The 25,861-nt window shown below is 46.9% G+C and overlaps 1 protein-coding gene across 1 annotated transcript in view; it reads left to right on the plus strand.

Moving 5' to 3' along the window:
- The window catches only part of LOC146045058 (solute carrier family 22 member 6-B-like), a 34,955-nt gene extending 21,469 nt beyond the window's left edge, over positions 1-13,486 (plus strand). Inside the window, exons 3-10 of the mRNA XM_083163751.1 lie at positions 275-429; positions 1,475-1,643; positions 3,098-3,221; positions 4,245-4,363; positions 5,339-5,553; positions 7,218-7,326; positions 7,400-7,600; positions 13,423-13,486. Of these exons, the coding sequence (XP_083019877.1) occupies positions 275-429; positions 1,475-1,643; positions 3,098-3,221; positions 4,245-4,363; positions 5,339-5,553; positions 7,218-7,326; positions 7,400-7,600; positions 13,423-13,486 (1,156 nt within the window). The remainder of the gene's footprint in view (positions 1-274; positions 430-1,474; positions 1,644-3,097; positions 3,222-4,244; positions 4,364-5,338; positions 5,554-7,217; positions 7,327-7,399; positions 7,601-13,422) is intronic.
- Positions 13,487-25,861: the final 12,375 nt, after the last annotated feature.

Consider the following 25,861-nt stretch of genomic DNA (forward strand, 5'->3'; position numbering starts at 1 on the left):
ATAGCGGGACTGTCCTGCTGTAATTGGGACAGTTGGGAGGTATGCTTTGTACATTACCTTCACCTTCCGTCATCCAATCACAGCAATTCTCTGCTATGAGCTATACACCTTGTGATGCACAGCTCTAACGCCAGGTAGTCTTAATATGTAATTATTAAATCCCTGTTAACAGTAAAAGCAAGAGGTTTATCATCGCAAATCATGAACCCTCCTACACAATAACATATGATCAGTTTGGATGCCAGCAGTCTAACAAAGATTTTTTTTCCCATAGATTTGGACGCAAACCGTTGAATATCTGGTCGAACCTTCAGATGGCCGTCTCTGGACTATGTGCAGCATTTGCTCCTAACTACATTGTGTACTGCGTGTTCCGTTTCCTGACCGGGGTCGCTCTTTCTGGCATTGTACTCAATTCCTACTCCCTAAGTAAGTATAAAATCCCCTCCTATTGTATTAAGGCAAATGGATGTTGTATGGATAGTTTTATTGGCCTTAAGGATGAGCTCACCAAACTGAAGTTTGAATACTGTATGGGGTAAATTTACTAACATGTGAATTCTACTTTACATGTGATGTTGCTATGGGCAACCAATCAGATCCTGTCTACTATCTGTGGCCCTCCAGCATGTCCAAACTGTGGCCCTCCAGCTGTTGTGAAAGTACACATCCCAGCATGCCTTGCCATAGTTTTAGCACTACCTAATAGATAAACTGCGGCAAGGCATGCTGGGATGTGTAGTTTCACAACAGCTGGAGGGCCATAGTTTGGACATGCCTGTGAGGGTGCTAAATAACTAAGAAGTAGATTCTGGTTGGTTGCCTATAGCAACATCACGTGTGAATTACACTGGTTTTGAATGGTTTATCCAATTAAATGAAGATTAAGCAATACCACTGTACCTGTTTTTGAAAATTGGTTTCCTCCTAAGGGCCGGAACAGACAATAGGGGTCATTCTGTACTGCTCGCTAAGCAGCAGTAATTCGCTGCTTAGCAAGTGGCTTAATGCTGCCTGGCCGAACGCCAGCCCCTGCCGCCTAATCCCCTCGGTACCATGTGACCATTGGAGACAGAACATCGAATGATTTCTCACCCCTTTCGGAAATAAAAGTCATTCTAAACTGACCTTTATTTCCTTCTTCCGCCGAAGACGTGGCGGGCGGTGATTTCATGTGAAATCAGCCGCCTGCCCCGAGCTGGGAGCGCCATGCCTGCTTACCCAGGGGAACTCCCATAAAACGCATGGCGTTCCCCTCCATACGCCCCCTGCCTTCCCCCCTAAATATGAAGCATACGAACGCCTCAGCGAGTGTGATACTTACCAAATTTGGCCCCTTCTGAGCCAACAGGAATCAGGCCCTTTATGAGAAAGGGATTGTTAAGTGAAATTGCACACACATTTGTGTAGCATTATAAATGTTTATGTCTTATAGTGTCTGTACTTTCTTCTTAACCGTATGGTTTGTTTGCAGTTGTGGAATGGATCCCCACACAAAATCGGGCCTTCATCCTTACAGGCACTGGCTACTGTTACACGATTGGTCAGCTGGTATTGGTGGGACTGGCTTATCTGATCCAGGACTGGCGCATGCTTCAGCTGGCTTCAGCGATTCCCTTCTTCATCTACTTTGTATATACATGGTACTGTATATCTGTATTACTCACAATTTGCCAATCACAGCTTCACTCTAACAATGCACATCAGTGTATGAGATGGTAATCTGTACATTATTAAAGCATTCATTAATAAGACTATATACGGCTGGAAAGTTAATAGATTGTAAGCTCCTTGGAACCATGCCCTCTTACCTCCTGTTCTCACAGCCCCTCTTTCCTCTCACGTCAGCTCTTTCCTACTCAGCGACCATGGCAGCAGAGGGATGTGCAGTTTTAGATTTACCCAGCTTTACCCGCATCTGAAAACTGGATCTTTTTGGCTATCCAGCTGTCACATGTTTTGGAGCAAAAACATGTGACAGCATATATCCAATAAGATCCAATTTTAAGATCCGGTTAAATCCGGGTAAATCCGAACGTGCGCATCTCACTCGCCGCTCTTCTCAATTGTGCTCATTCATCTCTGTCCAATGGCAAAACTTCCCCATAGTAATATGCCAAGTACTCCTCTGTTTCCTAATATCTCAACTGCATTAAAGGTCCGATTCAGACCTGCTCGCTAGGCTGCGTGTTTTCAGAGCAGGTTAATGCCGCCCCCAGCAAACGCAAGCCCTCCTCCTGTGCAGGGATGTGTACACAACAAAATCCTTTGATGGTTACCTACTATTGAAGGATTTCTCAGGACCCAGGAGTCACGTGGTGTCTGCTTGTATTGATGCAAATTCAGGGAGGATGCTAACGCCATGCACCCGCCCTGATCAGGTAGGGGTATGCCTGCATTCACTGGGGCCCGCCAAGCCTTCCCATGGGCACGCCAATCTTTTTTGTGGGCCCGCCATGAAGCACCAGGGGTCCACCACAAAACTCCCCCTGCCTGTAAGTCACCCAACATACGGCCAGAGAAGTCTACCTTTGCACAGTTTGTATGCAAGGAGACCCTGCTCATGTGCACAGCATATTGAGCGCATTTGCGGCCTATTGCTGTTCTGGTTTGCTGCGAATTTCCTCCGGACGCGTCAGAATCGGACCGTATAAGCTGAGAATTGTGCTGCTAATTGTCACCTGTGCTCTGTAACAGTTACTTTAATGTGTTGTGTACCTTGTATTGTTGTAATGTGTGCCATTTGTACAGCGCTGCGGACCACATGCGACACTTTATAAATAAAATAAAAAAATTATAATAATAAGTAAAACACATTTATGTTGGATAGAAAACGTAAAACACATTTTATTTAGTAATAGTATAAAATATTTTATTTTAAATTGACCTTTTAGATTCTTTTAGGAAACAGAAATTCAATCCCCAAATGGGACTGCCTGCACTATGGCCCTTATTCTACTTGACTCGCAGACGCCCCTCACCACCTGCTTTCTGATATTGATCTTTTATTTGCCATCAGCTAATCCTGAGCATCCATGGTATCCATGGACGATTCTTTGGAACTGACAGTGATGAGGTTTGTGATTGTGTCTCCCAGGTTCCTCCCTGAGTCCAGCCGCTGGCTTGTTCTTACTGGTAAATATGAGCAAGCACTAAAAGACCTGAAGAAAGTGGCCAGGATTAATGGGAAGGCCGAGGAGGTGGAAAAACTTACTGTGGAGGTCAGTAGCTTGTCTAAGGCGTACATTATTACTGATGTTCTGTTTGTACAGAATAAGGGGGGTATTCAATCTCCCGCCACTATTACCGACGGGGGAAATAGCGGCGGGGCCCTAGTCAATGCTGTCTTTCCCGACAGCATTGAACATGGATCACGGCAAAACGGGCCTAACTTTAGAAGCAGTCGGGCCCGTTCTGCCTAGAAAGGCCGAGGATTGTCGAACTCCCAGACGATCCACAGCCATATCTCGTGGCTATGCCCCCTTTTCACCATTCGGCAGGGGGGACATTGTATCCCACCTGCCTATTCTTCGTCGAGCCAGCCAAGAACGGGACAGGGTCATGGCTGTTGGACCAGCCCAATAGTCGTGACCCAGGATTGAATATCCTTTCTAAATGTACCAGAGTTCAGTACATGCAGTGGGGTCAGGTTATATGTAAATAGGTTTTACGTGTCCAAAAATGGGCATTAATCCAATGCAAAATTAGTCCCATCACCACTGTCCTGCCAATATATAGTCATATACTATAACATTTGTTCGTAAAATTAAGGGTGACATTTAATGAGATGCAAAAATTTGATTTGTGTGATTTTTTCGGCTTAAACTGCTGAAATCGCATGTTTTTCCGAAATTGCATATTTAATGAAATGCGAAAAGCGCCAAAAAATGCGGATTTTGCGGCGAATTAGCAAATTCTGAAGGTGTGATTTTTAGTAACGCCGGAACTCGCATCCAGATGTTTTCCCATTCTAAAGTCTACAAATCGCATATTTAATGAGATGTGAAAGCGGAAAAATGTTACTAAAAATCGCCAAATATTCAGACCAGGTTCTGACAGGCGAATTTGCCAGAACCATGCACAGATAATTGCCAGAACCATGCACAGATATTCTGGAAAAAAATAGCGATTTTGAAAAGTGCAATGAGGTGCGATTTTGGAAAGTGACCAAATTCGCATCCTATTAAATGTCACCCTAAGACTTTATACCATTGCATTATCATTTGTATCCTCTCTCCCTGCAGTCAATTAAATATGAAATGCAAAAGGATATAAATGCAGCTCGTAAGACTAATTATTCCGTCTTAGATCTGGTTAGGACACCTGTGATTCGTCGCATATCCTTTTGTATATGTTGTTCATGGTAAGTATAACATAAATATGTTCATTTCATTGTTACTTGTAAATTAAAAGAGGAAGAAAATATGTTATTCCAGTTCTCCATTTCCATTTGTACAGGAGAATGTGTTTTTAGAGACAAATACAATGCACCGTTATAGTGCCAAACCTTTATAGGCTTGTCACCACTGGCGTTACTACTGAGGATTCAGCTGCTATGGGGCCTGACCTGTTTCTAGGGCCAGAAGCTCCCCCTACACCAAGTCCTGCCTACTCCAAAGCCCCCACACCCCACTTCATTGCCTAGGCACAATGGCCACTGGCAGTGCACTGTGGTCCCTGCTTCATACATATGGGGGTTCTCATACCTTCCAACTTCTCTGGATACGGAAGAGGGGCAGATGAATCCGCGGCGTAGGGGCATTGAAAATTTCGGGGTGTGGCCTAATTAAAGGGCGTGGTCTATACTTGCAGCTCTCCCGCGAGGCCACGCCCCCATTTTGACACTATGGGGGCATGACCCAGAGGCTCTGTGAGCCTCTAGCCATTCCCCCAGTCCCCTGGCTGCGGGAATAGAAGCACAGCGTTTATTCACAGCTGCTCAGCAGCCGACAAGGGGGACTACCAACAGCCCCCCCCCCTCACCGTGGGACACTGCCAGCAGTGGGAGGGACGTGGGAATGTCCCTGAAAACCGGGACATTCCCGCGGTTTTCGGGACTGTTGGGAGGTATGGGTTCTTTCCATTTGCAGCTATTCCCAAAAAATTTGTGTTTTCAGGGAAATAGTCACAAACATACTATTGAAAATGGGCCCACTGTCTCTATGTTTTGCTATGGGGCCCACAAATTATAGTTACGCCCCTGCTTGACACCAAACCCTATAAAAGTTTTCATACTAGTAGTGCAGATACAAACCATAATATACAGTAATGTACCTTGGTGATTGATTCTTGTCCTCAGATCTCTCACTGTCTCTTCTCTTTGGCTTTGCTCTCTCAGGTTCTCCACCAGTTTTGCCTACTACGGTCTGGCCATGGACCTTCAGAAATTTGGGATCAGCATCTATATCATTCAGATCATTTTTGGGACAGTTGATATCCCAGCTAAGTTTATATCCTTCTTCGTGTTGTCTTATTTGGGACGTCGTGTTCTGCAAGCTGGTAGTTTGTTCTTAGCTGGTGCTGCCATCTTAGTAAATATCTTTGTTCCTGAAGGTAAAAAGATTTTTTTTAATACTCCCTGTTGGTTAGATGTGTACATGGGAAGATATCATAGATACCACCACTGACCACTAGAGGCCACTCAACAAACCAAATTACTTCTTTGTGTTCTAAAAGATTTCACAACATTTTTTGGGATATGGAGAGAAGCAGTGGCGTAACTAAAGCTCCGCAGCCCCCGTGGAAGCGGGGAGGTGCAGAGAATTCTTTGGCGCCGGGGGTCTGCGGGGCTATAGTTACCCACTGCTGTCTGCCGGTACCTGCCTGCTGCGCTGTCACAGTCCCGTCTCTCCCAGCGCTGGCTCCTGCTTCTATAATGAAAACGGACACTTAGAAAATGGCTTCCCCCATACTGCAGACAGTTTTCATTATAGAAGCAGGAGCCAGCGCTGGGAGAGACGGGACCGGGACCGCAGATGCGGCTGAGCAGGTATGGGCATGGGGTGGGTGCCGAGGGGAGGTGGAGGGGAAGTGGGAGGGGGGGGGGCGGCAAAAAAATTAGCGGCGGGGCGGGCGCAAAATAGGTAGTTACGCCACTGGAGAGAAGGAACTGGAGGTAGGAGCAGATAGGGACTGGGGATGGGGTGGAAAGTTTGTGGGTATCTTAAAAGGTGACAATCTGATACAGCATACAGTACATCAGTTCTGAATAATCGGTACTTGTTTAGTTTCACGGCGGCAGCGGCCGTGCGTCTGAGTCCCCTTGCAGGGCTCGCTTCGCTCGCCCACGCTGCGCTCGCCGCTCTATCTAAAATCAACTCTATGCCAACGTGGATAGTAGGGATATGAACTATCTACGTTGGCATACAGTTAATTTCATTTATATTAGATAGTTTGGTGAGCGCTGTACCCGGAAGTTTACGGCGGCCATGAAACTAAACAAGTACCGAATAATCTTTAGTTACAAATTATATACTATAGATTCTTCCATTGGGGAACCTGCACCACAAAGGACTTTGTCTATATTGCCCATTGTTACCCATGCATAGGATGACCCCTCAGCAGTAAATGCTTCACTTATACTACATTGCAATGACCGGGACCTCTCAGAGCCTGTGTCTTTGTATGGGTTTGTTCAGGGACGGAATGGGCCGCCAAATCGGCCCCGGCATTTGTGCACATGCGGCACACAGAGAGAGCCGCCGGACCCGTAGCGAGTCAGGCGGCTCTTTCTGTGCACCGATCGGAAGGCAGTGCTTGCACATTGGAGTGACAAATTGGCCCACCTGGCCATCGACCCCTTTTGCATTTGCCAGAAGGCCAGTCTGGCCCTGGGTTTGTTCCTACATTTGTCTGAATAACAGCGGCAATAATAAATGATACATTTCAGGGTCTATAACTTGATAATAAATAACTATTCCTCTAATAGACCAAAGTCTAGGAAGCTGTTAATTACTGGAAGGGAAGTTTTATTTTAGTAATTCACTGAAACCAATTATATGCCAGAATTTATATACCAGACATGTACTAGATTTATGTGAATATGCTGAAAATATAGAATCATATAACAAAAGATTATGATGGCTGTCTATCTAAATCCTATGCCTTATTAACAGTACACTGTATAAGTTGGACACAATGACTAGGTCCTACCTGTAGGTGTATATCAGTTCCTGAATTTCCAAAAAATCAATGGAAAGTGAATTTGTGTTTCATAGATCTTCATATTGCACGTACGGCAGTAACAGTATTCGGGAAGGGGTGTCTGGCAGCATCATTCAATTGTGTGTACCTGTACACTGGCGAACTTTACCCAACTGTGATCAGGTGAGGAACACTCAGTGTGTTGTGCAGAAGATACCAGAGACTGATGACCAATGACTTATCGTTTCTACTGCAGGCAGTCTGGCATGGGGCTGGGTACTATGATGGCACGGCTTGGAGGAATAATAGCTCCACTGATTCAGATCACTGCAGAGTATTACATCCATCTTCCCCTCATTATCTATAGCTGCTGCCCAATCATTTCTGGCGTTGCAGCCTGCTTCCTTCCGGAGACGCTTGGTATTCCGCTCCCTGAGACCATACAAGACGTGGAGAGGTTGGTGTAATTTATACTATACATCATTATACAATGAGTTTTGTAGCTACACATCTGCTCTTAGTGTTCTGTAAAAGTGAATCAGTTAATTCAGTAAATGAAAAGTGTATTTCATGGATGGTCCAGGTCATATTAAAATCAAATGAAATTTAGATTTTAATTACACTATTGGAAATCTGTTTTGACTAATAGCAACATCTACCTGTGAAGTACAGTATGTATGGTCACTGCTATGCAACACTGCAAAGCCGTTATTGGTACAGTCAAAGGGGGTGATTCCGAGGTGGATGCAGGGAAGCCATCATGAACAAATGCATGCAACTCCATGTCATTTAGATAGGTGGTAACAGGGGTGTGGCTACTAGGTGTGAGCATGTCTGTGTCAGCGATTCTATCTAAAGATGCAGTTACACTGACAATGGCAGCCATGTTTAGTCGGACAGTCTACGCATGCTGTAGGCTATGTCCAAAGTCTGTTGGTGTGGTCAATGCTTTGTCGCTGATAGCATCCACCTCTGCATCACCGACAGTTGCATCTTCTGATGGGAGAAGATAGCTGCACCCATGCCCCCATTATTCCGCCTAACAGCAAAAATATGTATTGTTTTGTGGATACGATATTGACAGTTACCTTCTTCTCCACACAAAAGAACTTGGTTTTTGAACATCCTTGGAAGTAGCAAAGATCAGACTGCTGCCTATATACTTGCACTGTGATGTCATTTAGGGGTAGATTTATTAAGCTCGGTGAAGTGATAAAGTGTCTGGTTTTTATCACCGGCCAATCAGCTCCTACCTGTCATTTTTCAAACCAAGCCTGTAACTTCACAGTTAGGAGCTGATTGGCCGGTGATAAAAACCAGACACTTTATCACTTCACCGAGCTTAATAAATCTGCCCCTTAGTTTTGTATTGGTGTGCCTAGCTGCTCAGCCCAGTGCATAGTAACAAACCCTCCAACATGACTCATTCCACCAGGTACAAAATGATCACATTATTTCGGCTCTGTTCCCACTATGCGATACTCAGATTATCTGTCTTGTAAACTGAGGGGCAGGGCTACGAGATGATGCAATTTAGAGTAAATCCTGTTATCATCTGATCCAGCCCACCTCTACTATGTGAGCGGGCGGCTGCGGGGGCATGTGTACAGCTGAGAGGGGGGGGGGGTGCAGACAAGTCAAGGCCACTTAGGGAGACTTGCCTTCTTTTCTGGGATTTTCAGTAGCCTCCCAGCCATTCTGGGATAGTAGGCAAGTATGTTTATTTATACCCCTTTCAGAAAACTCAGAATTTGTCCAGGGAACAGCGAGTCTCCCCAGGGTCCTGCTAATGTCTAAAAGGGTCTGACTGGGTTCCTGGTCTGCGACCTTGCAATCAATCAGGAATATTCCCAGGACTTGCAAATTGGGTCCATGCCCCAGCTCATGTGTGAATAGTGCGATCTGTGTTTTTAGACCTGGATCACACCTAGAATGAGTGGAGCTGCATCCACTCTCTAACCTGCACAGCAGAACTTAACTTCCATATCTCGCTGCTGCTGCTGTTGCTTCTTCAGTGCTTCTCACCACCGGGGAGCTCCACGTCTAGTGCCTGGCCACCTCCCCTGAACCCTACTCCAGCCCTGCTACCTCCGGCAGGGCCGTCTTTTCGTATGGGCTTAATGGGCACTTGCCCAGGGGCCCCAGGTGTATAAGGGCCCTTTTCTGAAAGCTGAGGATCCCCTTTTTCCAGAGATACCAGAATTTTGAAAATCGGCCCTGGGGAACTGGAGATATCCAACTTCAAAGCAGCAGTCCACATTAACTTCTGCTAATTACTAATTTACTTCCCAGTCATATTTATCAGGTTCTCTCTGACTTGGTTTTTCTGAGAGTATAGTCCAAAAGCTGTGACTCTCCCCTTTCTGTCAACACTAGCGGCTTGTCTCTATCTTTCTCAGAACCAGAGATATCAGCCTTCCAGCAGCCGGTCCCTGCTCCAGCTCCAAACGTCTGGTGTACAGTTCTATATTTTTGTCAATGGATTGCTCTGGCTCCTGATCCCCAAGTCCCCAGCACCTCCTGAAAGTTGGGACTCTAGGTTTTTATACTATTGAAGGCTAAGAAATCTATTTACAGATAATTGCCGATATCTGCAGTCAAACAAGCTGCCCTTCCACCGGAAAATGACGAATATTAAGCCCACTCCATTATCCAACCCTCCCCTGTGTATAAAACACCCCCTACCTCCCTGGAAATCATTTACAAGGGACCCGTCATTCAGCTCAGTGCCCCTTCCACACGTTAGTGTTCACCCTCCCACCACCTGTGCAGTAAAGGAGTAATTAGCAGAAGTTACTGCTCCAGGTCCTACATGTTGAATGGAATATAGAGCACCCCCTGCCACCCGTGGGACATCAAAGCTGCTGCTGATAGCCAGCGGTGTAGCTAGGTGCCATGGTGCCCGGAGCAAGGGCATATTTCGCCCCCCCCCCCCCCCCCCCCGGAAATGAATTGGGGGCGTGGCTAACATGTGTTGGCATGTTACATTTGAAATATATAAGACACTGTAGACGAATCTGCTGCGCTATATAAGATGCTGTAACGGAATCTGCTGCGCTATATAAGACACTGTAACGGAATCTGCTGCGCTATATAAGACACTGTAACGGAATCTGCTGCGCTATATAAGACGCTGTAACGGAATCTGCTGCGCTATATAAGACGCTGTAACGGAATCTGCTGCGCTATATAAGACACTGTAACGGAATTTGCTGCGCTATATAAGACGCTGTAACGGAATCTGCTGCGCTATATAAGACACTGTAACGGAATCTGCTGCGCTATATAAGACACTGTAACGGAATCTGCTGCGCTATATAAGACACTGTAATGGAATCTGCTGCGCTATATAAGACGCTGTAACGGAATCTGCTGCGCTATATAAGACACTGTAACGGAATCTGCTGCGCTATATAAGACACTGTAACGGAATCTGCTGCGCTATATAAGACGCTGTAACGGAATCTGCTGCGCTGTATAAGACACTGTAACGGAATCAGCTGCGCTATATAAGACACTGTAACGAAAACTGCTGCGCTATATAAGACACTGTAACGGAATCTGCTGCACTATGTATGACACTGTAACGGAATCTGCTTCGCTATATAAGACACTGTAATGGATTCTGCTGTGCTATATAACACACTGTAACGGAATCTGCTGCGCTATATAAGACGCTGTAATGGAATCTGCAGCGCTATATAAGATGCTGTAACGGAATCTGCTGCACTATATATGACACTGTAACGGAATCTGCTTCGCTATATAAGACACTGTAATGGATTCTGCTGTGCTATATAACACACTGTAACGGAATCTGCTGCGCTATATAAGACGCTGTAACGGAATCTGCTGCGCTATATAAGACACTGTAACGGAATCTGCTGCGCTATATAAGACACTGTAACGGAATCTGCTGCGCTATATAAGACACTGTAACGGAATCTGCTGCGCTATATAATAGACTGTAACGGAATCTGCTGCGCTATATAAGACACTAACGGAATCTGCTGCGCTATATAAGACACTGTAATGGATTCTGCTGTGCTATATAACACACTGTAACGGAATCTGCTGCGCTATATAAGACGCTGTAACGGAATCTGCTGCTCTATATAAGACGCTGTAACGGAATATGCTGCACTATATAAGACACTGTAACGGAATCTGCTGCGCTATATAAGACACTGTAAAGGAATCTGCTGCGCTATAGAAGACACTGTAAAGGAAGCTGCTGCACTATATAAGACGCTGTAACGGAAGCTGCTGCGCTATATATAACATGCTGACAGCTGTAAATAAAGATAAATAAAGATAGATAGATATATATACAGCATAAAGATATATACAGCACAGCAGGCCAGGGCAGCAGCAGAAGCCAGAGATTCACTCTCCCTCCCTCTCCTCCCTCTCTCTCCCCCCCCCCCCCCCCCCCCCCCACACACACACATCCTCGGGCTCCACGAATCCAACAAAAAAAAACAAGCTAACTATGTTTATTTTAAGTACATTCTTTAGCTGTAAAAAAAAAAATCACCTTGGATAACTGAATAAGGCACGGGCGGCAGCCAGCAACACACCTTCTCCTCCAGGCTACAGCCAGCGCTTGGGAAGGCTGGTGATGACGCTGCTGTAGCCAGGGAGGAGGGAGGGGGTCAGAGACAGGTGACTCTCTGGCTGCCGCAGTGCCGCTGGGAGGAGTGTGACACCCACAGCAGCACTAGTGTTGTCACTCAGTCACTAGTGCTGCTACGCTCATACGCTGGCTGCCTGCGCTGCCCGGAAGCCAGACCGAGCAGCAGCAGCAGCAGCAGCAAATCAGAGGCAGCCGCGGCCCGCAGGAGGAGGACATGAATGGACTCGGCGACGGCGTGACTGTCAGCCCGCCGCCCGGCCTCACCGCCCGTGACGCTTGGCGGCGGGGACCGGGCGAGCAGGCTGGGAAGGAGGCAGGCGCCGGGCAGGTCAGCCGCCGGCGCTGCCCGGGCGTACGCCACAAGTAGCAGGGATCATTTGCGGAGGGGGGGCGGGCCGGCGGCGCCAGCCAACCAATCGGCGCCCGGAGCAGGAGCTCCGGTGGCTCCGCCCTCCCTACGCCTCTGCTGATAGCACCCCCACCCCTAGGAGGGGAGAATGGGTAAGGGCCCCAGTGCATTGCTTTACCCAGGGGCCCACACTGCTGTTAAGACGGCCCTGATGGTGCCCCCTGTCATTTTCTCCTGGATCCGCCCCTGTATGAACATATACATATATATACATACAGTACAGCGGCACCCACAAGGTTGTGTAGGGAGGGGCCCCGCTGGACTGCTTTGCCCGGGGGCCCATAATGCTGTTAAGATGGCCCTGACCTCCGGTAATCTCCGGGCGCTGCTCCCGCTGCAGGTGACAGCCCTGAGCTCCCCTGCCTGCATGCTACACATCCAACCCCCCACCCGGCACACCACATCTGTCCATGCCTGGTATGCTACTCCTCCCCCACACTCTTACCTGCGGTAAGCTCCGACCGCGCTGCACCCACTGGCCCCTGCGCAGCATGAAAAATAAAGATAAAAAGAAATGAACTACAGAAGGGTGCGGGGTATAGCAAGCTGGTCCTTGCCCCCCCCCCCCCCCCCCCAGCCCCCGTGCCCCATAGCAGCTGCACCCTCTGTAGTTACGCCACTGTCTCCAACTGTTCTTTTCTGCACCGGGCACCTTGCTTGCCCAGCACTGACTCACAGACCACTCTCCGTGACCTGAGACCTGGGTTGAAGCCGGGTATTTGCTGGGGCATGTGTGTAGAAGGATATTAGTCTGTATGATTATACCCTCTATAGCCAAGCATGCTTATCTATAAAACCTAGGCGGTTAGATTTGGGGAAATCTGACCTAATCACTGTCACTGAAAGGGAGAAGGATATATTTTTTAGATCCTCTAGGTGCCATTGGTGTATAATGGAGGTTAGTCCAGACAATGAACAACTTAACCATGTTGTGGTTTATTAACCAGGTAGAATGAGTTGCGGGATATCACAGGGGGTACACAATACTGCAATTTTATATACAGTATACAGCAAGGAACATGCTGGAGTTAATGCAGGTGTATTCTTATAGGGGAGCACACACCTGTATATTGTACATACTGAATATATATTAGCAGCAGTGGCGTATGCACTCACATATACTGTACATAAAGAGGGGATGACACAGTGAGGTTGATATACTGTACACCTGCTGTATTGCACCTATCTGCTTTGTAGTGATGACTGACCATGTATACCTCTTCTATCCGTACAGACCAAGACGCGGGAAGGAGATCTCCAGACACAGCGAACAGATGTCTTTAAAAGAATCAAAATAAAATCTCATGAACACTACTAACAGTACATATACTGTACTGGTACATTTTTCATCAACCATCAATTCCATTTGGCTTGGAAAATGTATATGCACAAGAATCTGGGGTACTTGTGTATTATCACGGCGCCCCCGATATTAAGTCGCACGACTTTTAATCGCATTGCATGCCATACACCCGGTGCACACCGATGTGATTTAAAATTGTATAAGCCCCCTATACGATTTTAAATTGTATAAGCACATTACAATGTTAAATGCACCCCCACGCCACCCCCAGTATGAACGTCAACCCAAAGCGTGGCGAGTGCAGCTAGCCCGCGAGGGGCGGCGGTACGCGTCCTCCGACCTTTTCATACCCCCACTATCCACGTTGGTGTGGAGTTGATTTTATCTAGTGTGGCGAGCGAAGTGAGCCACCGAGCCCGAAGCGTGGCGAGCGCACGCATATTACTTTACATGTATTCCGCGTCCCCTCGCATGGCTCGCTGCGCTCGCCATGCTTCGGGCTCGGTGGCTCGCTGCGCTCGCCACACTATATAAAGTCAACTCCACGCCGACGTGGATAGTGGGGGTATGAAAAAGTCGGAGGACGCGTACCACCGCCCCTCGCGGGCTTGCTGCGCTCGCCACGCTTCGGGTTCACGTTCATAGTGGGGGTGGTGTGGGGGTCCATTTAACATTGTAAGCCCCCATTAGGGTGCTTATACACTTTAAAATCGCATTGTATGGCATTGTATGCCATATACAATGCTATACAATTTTAACATTGTATGACATCGGGGGAAATCTCATCGCATCACATACCATCGCATACCTTATGGTCTGCGATGCGATGGGCAAGTACCGAATCTGGAACTCAGCAGTCTGGAACAGTGCAGTTTAGATATTCCTGTATATAGTAACTGATGAATCGCCTAACTGCGTATAGCAGAATGTGTTTGGTTTTAAGATCCAAAGGAGAGGGAAATAAAATAATTTCCTTAAATATCTGTTTCTGTATTTCTTACCGATACTGTCCATGTTATTGTTTGGTTATGCTACATTTATTTCCATTCTATAAATGAGTGTGCTAGTTATACGCACGCTTATTAGAGTTGTTAGATCTTCTATGCACAACATTTACTCAATATTTTTTAAACATTGTATTTTAAGCTTAAGGGGCAGATTAACCACCAACTGCAATGTCAGATAGAGTTAGGATTGGGATGTGATAAAATCAGCTCAATCCACAATGCAGTAATTGATTATATTGCATGGATGGATAAATCTTCACATATGGGGACATAGCTTGCAAGAAAGCTCCTGGCGACCGTCACCCCGAACACATGGTGATATGGTCGCTTGGCGACCGTATCCCCATCGACTATGGCTAGAATCGCCCCGTGTGTGCAGGGCTTATGTTATCCACTGCCCAAACCGAAAGAAAACCCACCCGAATGGAACGCTAACTGGATTTGCTAACAGCAAGTCCATACGAAATTGCCAAACCATCAAAAGCTTTTTACAGTCTGTGCAATTGTGAGTACTTTAGCTCTGACCCTTTCACTAATCTGCGACGGAGACAGGTTGATCGAGGTCAGCGCTGATGTCACACACCCTCCCTTATAATTCCTGGATACACCTGCATTTTTTCTAACACTTCCAGAAAACAGCAGGTTACCACCCCTTAAATGCTATTTTCCTGTCAGTCAATAGCCGGCAGCTTGGCGTTTACGATCCATATGCATTTTCTTTCACTAATCGCCATTGCACTTGTATGATTTGTACAAAATGCATGCACAGTCATTTAACAATAGCTTGATTTGCAAATTCGTTGATTAGCAATCCCAGTTGAATTAGGCCCATAGGGCGAGATGTACTAAAGGGAAAATGCGGTAAAACCCCCGTTTTACTGCATTTTCCTATGTACTATTACCCGGCCGCACCGTTATCGCAGGGCAGGGTATTGCCACCTTTGGGTGGCGATACCCTATAGAAGCCTATGGGCAGGGGCGTAACTAGAAGCTGGTGGGCCCCATAGCAAAATCTTGAAAGGGCCCCCCCCCCACATTGTTACTATAAAGCCTACTGAGGAGGGGGGGGGGGGTGAGTGTCAAATATAGTGTTGGGAAACGACAGACAGAAAAGGAGGGAGGGGTGGTCAGGAGAGTGATGCTTTGTGGAAATAGAGTGAAAGAGTGAGGAGGAGAAAGACATAGATTGAGAAGAGCACAGGGGAGAGAAAAATAGGAGAGAGACAGGGTGGGGAGAATGAAGGTGTGAAAGAGAATGTCAGGGAGAGAGAAATAAAGAGGGGATCAACATAGAGTGAGAGTGACAGAAAAAAGAGACATGGGGCAAGATGCATTAAAGAAACACGCTGCCAAACCTCAGAAAATGCCATTTTCAGAGGTTTGGCCACAGTCTGCATATGCGCCAAGCCCGATATGCAATACATTATGGGACATGGATGCGGTGGGCAATGCTATTATCAAATTGGAGTTGCCCATTGAAGTATATGGGCTTCTATCACAGATTTTTGCTGTGAGGCATCCAACTGGATCCCTTCCAGCATCTCTGGCGGCATCTGTGTCAGTGAATACATGCGCAAATTGGACTCAAGGTCCAAAACCCAGAATCCTATAATTGGAAAGGATGGCTCTTGCAGTAAGAGCCGCCATTTACCAAATCATTCATGCAAACCACGTCACTAAATGCCGGTATGCATGCAGAGACTGGTGGTAAGCATTGCAAGCTGCATTCCGCCCAGGCAGTGAGAGAGTTTGTCAGGGAGAGAGGGAAGTAAGAAAGAATAAAAGTAAGGGGGAAGTGTGGGGAAAGAGTTTGGGTGCAGAGAGGCAGAGGGAAAAAAGAGACATGGGGCAGAGAGAGAGAGATAAGAGAGAGGTGAGAGATGGAGGGGGTTGAGAGAAAGAGGGGACAGGTAGAGAGAGCAGAAGAGGGAAAAAAAGAGAGATTGGGGTGAGATAGAGAGAGAGAGAGGGAGAGAGAGAAAGAGACAGGGAGTGAGATAGAGAAGAAGAGAAGGGGAGGGGGGGGAGATAGAGAGGAAGAGAAGGGGAAGGGGGGGTAGAGAGGAAGAGAAGGGGAGGGGGTAGAGAGGAAGAGAAGGGGGGGTTAAAGAGATGGGGGAGACAGGGATGAGGGGAAGAGCCAGGCTATGACAGGCCTCTTCTACTGTACTTCCTAATTAACCCACTCCCTGGGTACTTTGCTCTGTCTCCTCTACAATATAACCTTAATTGTACCTTATTATGAGACCTGCTCCCCTACAGTCCGCCGCAGCTGGGACTCTGCTCCCCCATTGCCTTCTTCTGCCGGGTCTCTCCTGTGTTAGCTGCTCCGGGCCTTCTACTGCTGTCCCACTCCCTCGGTCTCCTAGTCTCCCGCTGGGCAATTGGGCACTGCCGACGCTCATCTGCCTGCTCTATGCTGGTCGCTGCTGCCGAGCCTCCTGCTCTCCCGCTGGCAGCTGCCGCCAGACCTTTTAATCAACTGCGGGGTCGCCACCGCTATTGTGCCTCCTGTTCTCCCACAGGCAGCCGCCGCAGGGCCCCCGGCTCTTCTTCCCTGCTAAGAGGCAGCCGCACCTCCTACTCCACTGCCGGGCGGCACCTCCTATTCCCCCCTGTGTACTGGCGCCAGCAGTAGTACATTTTAGGTGACGTCCGTGGTTGGAGAGGATAGTTACAAAAAAAACCTGATAAGCTTCAAGAGGGTGCAGGGGATTGCTGTGGGGCCCCCCAAGCCACCGGGCCCCATAGCAGTTGCATCCTCTGCACCCTCTATAGTTACGCCACTGCCTATGGGCTTCTTTTCGCCACCCGCCGCGTCGCTGCAACCCCGCCGCCTCGCCGACCCCCCCTCTCCCCCTCCTTTGGGCTTACCTTCTTGCAGGTCCTCCTGGACCCTGGAAGGTAGGCCCTTTCTCCCCCTATCAACGCAGCCGGACGTCCTTCCGGCTGCGTCAATTATATAGGCGTGCACGCTAAACATCATTCGATGGTCGGTGACCATCGAAAGATGTGAGCGATTACCCGAGCCATGCGAATGGATGTTTATGCAAAACATCCATTCGCAGCTGTTCGGGCGAAGCCGCACTTTGAGGGGGCGGTGGGGCAGTCGTTCGCCGGGCGGGGTTTGGTGGACTCGCAATCAACCAGAAAAACCCCCATAGTTTTGTCCATTAGAGAAGGAATTTGCCTTTGTGAATGAACCAGAATAAGGGCCATTATCAGCCCATACAAATGCTTATCGTTTTAACACTTAACTTACAGCCTTAGGCTGCTGGGGAGAATGGGAAAGCCCCTGCTGAGCAGCAGAAATTGAATATTTGGTAAATTTCAGTGTTATAACAAAACAGAAAGTCCTGCGCTGTAGAAAAAAATGGATGATTATAAACCAAAAAATAAAATTTGACCAGACCAATATATCCCTTCCTGTCTATTGCAGCTGTTCTATTGGGGATGGCTCAAAGTCCCCAGAAAAAAAACAGGAAAGAAAAAAATGTACAGAATAGAACTGCACAATACCAGGGAGATAATTAATCAATAATAGGCATTTATTATCAATTGAATCCAATAAATGGCATAGTATTTGTAAAATCACATCAAACACATACTGTACATAAAAATAAAAAAATAAAGAAAAACAATCTTTTAAAAATAAAGGGGAATAAACACAACCGGTTGTGACCATGTACAACAGTTACAATGACATATAAATTGGGATTAATTATGTTAATTCGACATGCATTTACATTACACCTAGTAGTTAGTCGTTGAGTTACAATAGCTTTACTTAGCTGTAGCAGCATATTAATAAGCAGTTCGTACAGACACATTTCCAGTGACTTACAACAGACTAGGAAATAAATATGTTGTCAAAGATCTCAGGATAGAATATATTACCTATGGTAACATTGAAAAACAATGTCCAATAAAACACAAGTCAAGAGAAAAATATCTCACAGAGAGGAGGCAAAGGGAAAACGTTTCCCTGTTGTCTCTTGTGTTAGAAAGTCTCCTTACTGTGCATACATGCTGGGCACTAGGACCCAGGTATGTGTGTCCTTCAATCTATGCTACTGAGCATACAGTATATGTGCTACAGCCATCTAATAGATCCTTCATTAGTAAAGTGAGGCTCTGTGAGAAGTGACATGAGTGAGACACAAGTTTTCCACTCAAGAAAGACCACAGTGATCACCTGCATAATGCTGTTCCAACAATCAAGCTCCAATACCTTCAAGCAGCATAGACTCACCGGCCAGTGAGCTATATAGAACCCCACTATGATGAAGCCTAGATCCATGAGAACCAATGTGCATACAACAGTGAGTACAGCTGCACCAGTAGGCTGTACATAGTTTGAGACATCTACTGGTGAGTGCATATATAACTCTGCAAATAACAACACCTGCCCACAAATCATTCCCAACATGTTGCAGATTCAAATCTTATCAAAGAGCTCATCACAGAGGTATCAGCATGTAGCTGTGTAGAGAGACCCCAGTCCTTGGCAAGGTTAGAGTTAGTGGTAAAGTTAGGGAGGTTTCCTCCAAGTCATTTAGGGCCAGATGCACTAAGCTTCAAAAGTGATAAAATGGAGAGTGATAAACAACCAGCCAATCAGCTCCTACCTGCTACCTGTATGTCCCAGACTGTGTTTGAAAAATGTCAGGCAGGATCTGATTGGTTGGTTGTTTATTACTCTCCATTTTATCACTTTTGAAGCTTAGTGCATCTGGCCCTTAATCACTACTACCTCATTGCAACCTTCAACCCTCTTATATACCATCATCCTCTATCTGCATCCTCAACCTTGTCATTCATTTCACAACCAAAATTTAGAAACCAGTACTGTACATCTCCTCCCTTAAGACTCCTTCAGACTCACTCAATATGGTGTTGACCTACTCACTCTCGGCCTACTGATTGTTGACCTAGACATTGTACATCTTCTATACCATAACGCACTATAACATCTGTATGTCTTATGGGGATGGTTGTATAGTCCAGAGTCTCTTTTTACATAGGCTGTGCCTGTGTTATGCATCAGTGGCTCACCATTACCAGCTGATATTGCAGGAGCACTGGGAGAGAGAGGAGCAAGAGACTGGTGGGTCATGTCTGGACTTGAGGCCTGTCCTCACCATCATATACTGTAATTAAGATAATAATAACAGTTTGTTCCTTATTGATTAGTGCATGTTACCATACTGCCTGCTCCTTGTTCAAAGTACTCCCCTGCTGAAAACAAGTCCTGTTAACATATACCTGTATATAACTTGCCTGCTTTCTGGATTGCAACTTTTAGTCCTTTTGACCTACATCAGTGCATTGCACTTGCTTGCCACCTGGATCTGTACCTGCTTAACTCTGCTCTGGATTGTGTATTGGTCTCTGTCCACAAATATAGCCATGTTCATCTTGCTGCAACTAGGCGCAGGTGCAACTCCTTTGCCGTGTTGTGTGCATCCCGGCACGTGCGTGCATATTTGTTACACTTGCGTCAATTAAAATTACATTAAACTGAAAAAATTGTAGCCCAGCTTCTTGGAGAAAAGAAACATTGCATACAGATGAGCACATTGCTCATTTAAATTGTATTGGATAGCTCTAAACATTGGGTCCATATTTGACTTCATAGAAACATAGAAACATAGAATTTGACGGCAGATAAGAACCACTTGGCCCATCTAGTCTGCCCCATTTTTAAACATGTTACCTCAAACCACATTTGATCCTTATTTTTTTGTAAGGATATCAATATGCCTATCCCAAGCATGTTTAAATTGCTCTACTGTATTTGCCTCTACCACCTCTGATGGAAGGCTATTCCACTTATCTACTACTCTTTCTGTGAAGTAATTCTTCCTCACATTTCCCCTGAATCTTCCTCCCTCTAGTTTCAGTGCATGTCCTCGTGTTCTGTTGCTCCTCTTCCTGTGAAGAATGTCTCCCACCTGTACCTTATTAAAACCCTTGATATATTTGAAAGTTTTTCTATCATGTCCCCCCTTTCCCTTCTCTGCTCTAAAGTATACATAATAAGATATTTTAGTCTTTCCTGGTACGTTTTGTGATGTAGGCCATGCACCATTTTAGTTGCTCTTCTTTGTACAGTCTCTAATGTATTTATATCCTTCTGGCGATATGGCCTCCAGAACTGAACACAATACTCTAGGTGAGGTCGTACCAATGACCTATACAGTGGCATTATTACTTCTTTCTTTCTACTGCTGATGCCTCTCCCTATGCAACCAAGCATCTGACTTTCCTTCTTCATTGCTTTGTTACATTGCCTACCTGCTTTTAAGTCCCCTGAAATAGTGACACCTAGATCCCTCTCTTCCTCAGTAGTTTCCATTATAGTGCCATTTATTTATTGAGTCTTTGTATTTCTGAGACCCAAGTGCATGATTTTGCATTTTTTGGCATTAAACTGTAGTTGCCATTCTCTTGACCATTTCTCTAATCTACCTAGATCCTCAATCATTTGTTTTACTTCCTCTTACAATATTCTGTGATATCCACTTTCCATTGTGATTCCTGCTCCCGCTTTTCCCATCTTTTCACTGTTTCCCTGTTTAGCACACTCCACCTACACACATGCCCTCATTTCACACATGTTAAAAAAAAAGCATCATTTGACCAAGACACTCATTTTGTTGGCTGCCATATTTCTCACCTCCCCTTTTGCGCCATGGTTCTTGAGCAATTAATCTGTTACCATCTTAATATTTTACTCTCCTTCAACCTGGGTTTTACTCCATCCATGCCAAAGTAAACTGCCTATACTAAGGTCATTAAAGTTATTTTTACTGCCAAATCCAAGTATCATTATCTACTTGTCCTTCCTTGACCTGTCAGTTGCCTTTAAAAATGTGAAACATCATATACTACTTCAAATTCTCCATTCTACTGGACTCTTTCTACTCATAATTTACCTTGTACATTTTTACCAGCAGAGGTGGAGCTACCATCTGTGCAGCAGGAGCAGTGCACACTGGGGCCTCTGGGGACGAAGGGGCCCATTGCTGCCCCTGTCACCCCCTCCTGTCTCCCACAATTTTTCCCTATCACGCTCTTGCTTTCCACGTCACCCTCTGACTCTCTCTGCCACCCACTGCTGTGTTGCATATTAAAAATTTGGGTTGGAGGAGGGGGGCACCCACAACTTCCACTACTGCTTTCCACTCTTTTTATTTCCTCTTCTATATCAACCTTCACCTGTCTCTGTCACCCAGCGGTCTGTTGGCCCCTTCTAATTTATACCTTCTAACTTGGGACGGGATGTACTAAAAAAAAAATTGCCTTAAATCCCCCATATTTAGTAAGACCCAGACACCCGTTTTTGCCAGGCAGGGTATCACCACCTTTGGGTGGCGATACCCTATAGAAGCCTATGGGCTTCTATCGCCGCCCACCGCAGACGCCGACCCCACTAGTACTGTCCTGTCCTCTGTCAAACTCCTCCCCCTAGCAGCATGTCACAGCCAGAGGTTCTTCCAGCTGCAGGGGGAGGAAGAGGCGCTAGGGACAGCCGCTGAAGCCAGGGAAGCTTCATCACAGGTATCACGGGGGGCCTCCATCACTGCATTGTGATGCTAGTCGCATATGTTAGTACATATGCGCTAGCATCGCTGCGGCGGCATGGCGAGGGGCGGCAATGTATGACACCCACATTTAACTCTTCTCTGTGAAATCTCTGCTTTAGATCTCTCTCATCTTCCTAGATATCTTATCGTTTACCAGACTCAATAAATTCAAAATAGAACAGACTTCTCCCAAATACTGGATACAGAGGGTGAGATTTAATAGGATGAGAGATTCAGAAACTGAGAGATTTGGGGAGAAATCTCCAGTTTTTTTAAAGTGGCAATCTTTTACACTTCAAATCAAACTGGTTTTGCAGTGTAAATGATTGCCGCTTTAAAAAAACTGGAGATTTCTCCCCAAATCTCTCACTTTCTGAATCTCTCATCCTATTAAATCTCACCCAGAGATTCACCTTAATCGCTACTGTATGTATGGAACAATTCCAGACCAAAAATAGCAAAAAAATATCTGATACTCCCCAAAACAAAGGAGCTCCCAGACCTTGAATTATATCAAATTGCATTCCTGTTGGATTACATTAGCGACTGGAATGAAGTAGACAACCCAAAACCTGGGGTAAGAATGGAAGAAACCCTATCAGGTGATATTCCATTAAAGGATACCATTTGGTTACCAATTCAATATAGGAGACTCTCAGATTTAACATTAAAGGCAATCACAGATACGCTAAAGGCATGGGAAATCTGTTTTAAAAAACAGGTGTTGTCTCAAGTTCCAATTGTGTATGTAACACTGGATTCAGTTATGAAAATAATCCCAAATATAAATTAAAATAACTGGAAAGACAGGGGGATTCAAACTATAAAGGATCTATACATAGATGGAGACTTACTGTCTTTTACCCAAATAAAAGAAAAGTTTAGCCTGCAAACAGCAGACTTTTATAAATATTTGCAAATTAGATATTGGTTAAAAGCCTTTTCTCATGATCTACTAATAGCGGATGAAATAAATAAAGAAATAATAGCCCAAATAAGTCTATCTAGGAAAAGGGGAGGAATCGCGAGATAGTATAAAATAATCCAAAAAAGCAAACCATAAAAATAAAACCATACAACAAGAAAAATGGGAGTGGGAACTGGGATTCTCATTAGAGGAAGAACAATGGTCCAGATTATTTATAGACGTTTGGGGGATGTCAAGGTCGAACCTCCATATCAAGAGATACATGAAGCTATTTTATAATATCTATGTGACCCCTGCCAAGATACATAAATTTAATCCAGCCCAGCCGGACCTATGCTGGAGGTGTAGAGAGGAGGCTGGAGATACAGTACATACAGATGGAGCTGGTCCCAGCTTTGCAGGGGATGGCAGAAGAATCACCAGCCGCCATCCCCCGCCAGCCGCCATCTGATCTGCGAAAGGGGACGCTTCCCCCTGGGTCCCCGCTTGCAGTCACCTGGGGTCCCCACCACCTCCCCGCTCTCCCACCTAACCCTGTCCGTCTCCCTGAAGCGGAGACAAAACAGGGTTCCCGTCGCCCCGCCACCCGGAAACTGAGATGCGCGTGCGTGTGAGATGCACCCGCGTCTCAGTCAGATGGAGCGCCTCGCCGCTGGCGATCCTCCAGCGGTGAAGCGCTCCATTTGACTGAGACGCGCGACAATCTGGCGATTCACCAGCAAGAGGGAGGCTGGCTCCATCTGTATATTTTGGTCATGAAAAAAACTATTGATGTTCTGGAGGAAGATAGAAGACCTTATCTTCCATACCCTGGGAAAGAGAATCCCGTTGACCCCACAGGGGGCCTTGTTGCATGTCTTCCCCCCAGAGATCCCTAGTTCATTTAAATATCTATTAGCACAGATACTCATAGCAGCCAGAACAACTATTGCACAATTATGGAAACAAGAGAAACCACCAGACATATCCCAAACTATTAAAAAAATTAACTATAGGGGCGTGGCCTGGCACGCAAGCTGAGAGGACGCATCCATTGTGAGCTCCTGGAGCACCCGAAGCCTTCTAGCCTGCCCTGCCTCCCTAAAGCCCCCTTGAACCTTCCTCCGTCTTCTTGTGTGCGGGAGGCACCCACCGCAACCCCCGGTCCACGGCAGCGGAGCCGGGCAGTCCTTTTAAGGACTGCCGCAGGTTGCGGCCTGGTCCGGGAACTGAAGCCGGGGCCTCAAGTTTGGAGCCGGAGGCGGCGCGTTGGCGCGAACGGAGACGCGGCCACAGGTGAGCCCAGCTCTCCCCCCTCACCGACTACCGACACCTCTGCCTGCGGCACGCTTGTGCCCAGCCCCGATAGCCGCATCCTCCCCACACACAGCTTACCTGGGCGACGGAGCCAGGGACGGAAGCTGTCCACGCGACGCCATCAGCGCGCCATCCGCCCTGCTGCCCGGGCGAGTCCCAGGCGAAAGTGCTGTACCCCCCACACCTGAAGGGCACACATACCAGGGGTCACTCTCCCCTCCAGACGACAAATCGGAGGCACCATTTATCAGCCCCAACCAGCACAGGCGCCCACGTGGTGCCCGCCATCTTCCCCCCCAGGTCCCTATCATTAACCTGGGATTCCCACAGGTGGGGGCACTTAGACCTTCTCCCTCCTCAGGGACTAAGCAAACAGGCCTCACCCTGTGCCCCAACACACCCTGCTTCCCCCACAGACAGGGGGCCCACTGACTCACCTATTCAGGTCTGCCATCACCAAGGGCTTTAGACCTGCCCTATACCACAGCTACTTGATCTCTCTTGGGACCAGACTCCACAAAGCTCTGCTTGCTCCCATCCCCTCTCATCGGACTCCCCCCCCCCCTGCCAAAGCCACCCATCAGAGCTTAATGTGACCACTCTGACCGCATGGCGGCCCCTCCGTGACGACCTCGGCACGGCAACTCCTATGTGAAAGCACACCTGCCATAGGGACCCCCACAGTGCCCGATCTCTACTTCCTCTCCATACATTTAAACAGTGCCAGCTACCGCCATGCCTCCAAAGAGGCCTAGAGAAGTGGCACCCACAAAGATCAACATGTCTGCTAGAAAATCCCCACAAACCCCCCAACACCAACCAAGCCCTCTGAAACAAGTGTATAATCACCCAAGTGCCCCATCAGAGCCCAGCCCCCCTCCTGGATTAGCTGGAATAGACGCGGAATCAGACGAACCGGTGATGGTGAAGTCACTATGCCAAGTCTTCTCAGCATTCCAGGCCGAACTGGCCAGAGATCTCAAACTGGCCATTCGAGAGGTTAAAACCGAATTGGTGGCAATAGGTGACAGGACAGACCATCTAGAGAAGAAGATGGAGGAACTGGTTACTTCCCACAATGCTCTCGTATCATCCTATGACCATCAGCAACTTGAGATGGACCAGTACAAAGCTAAGCTAGCAGATCTGGAAGACAGATCCAGAAGGAACAATATTAAAATCAGAGGCATTCCTGAATCGGTGACCAACGCTGAACTTGAAGGTTATGCCTTAGCACTGTTCCGTAGGCTCCTCCCCTCAGTCGACCCCAAGGACCTCCTCATTGATCGTATACACCGCCTGCCTAGACCCAAAACGATCTCTACCGACCTACCCAAGGACACCCTGCTCCGGGTGCACTTCTATACAGTCAAAGAACGTATACTCAAGGCGGCACGTGACGCAAAGCTCTCAGACACGTTGGGGGGCCTCCAGGTGTTCCAAGACCTCTCCCCCGCAACTCTGGCCAGCAGACGGTCGTTCGCCCCTATCACTACGGCACTTCGAAACCATGAGATCCGGTACAGGTGGGGGTTCCCGGTGAAGTTAAT

This window comes from Crinia signifera, chromosome 11, assembly GCF_055691185.1.
Source record: "Crinia signifera chromosome 11, ASM5569118v1, whole genome shotgun sequence".
Classification (NCBI taxonomy): domain Eukaryota; kingdom Metazoa; phylum Chordata; class Amphibia; order Anura; family Myobatrachidae; genus Crinia; species Crinia signifera.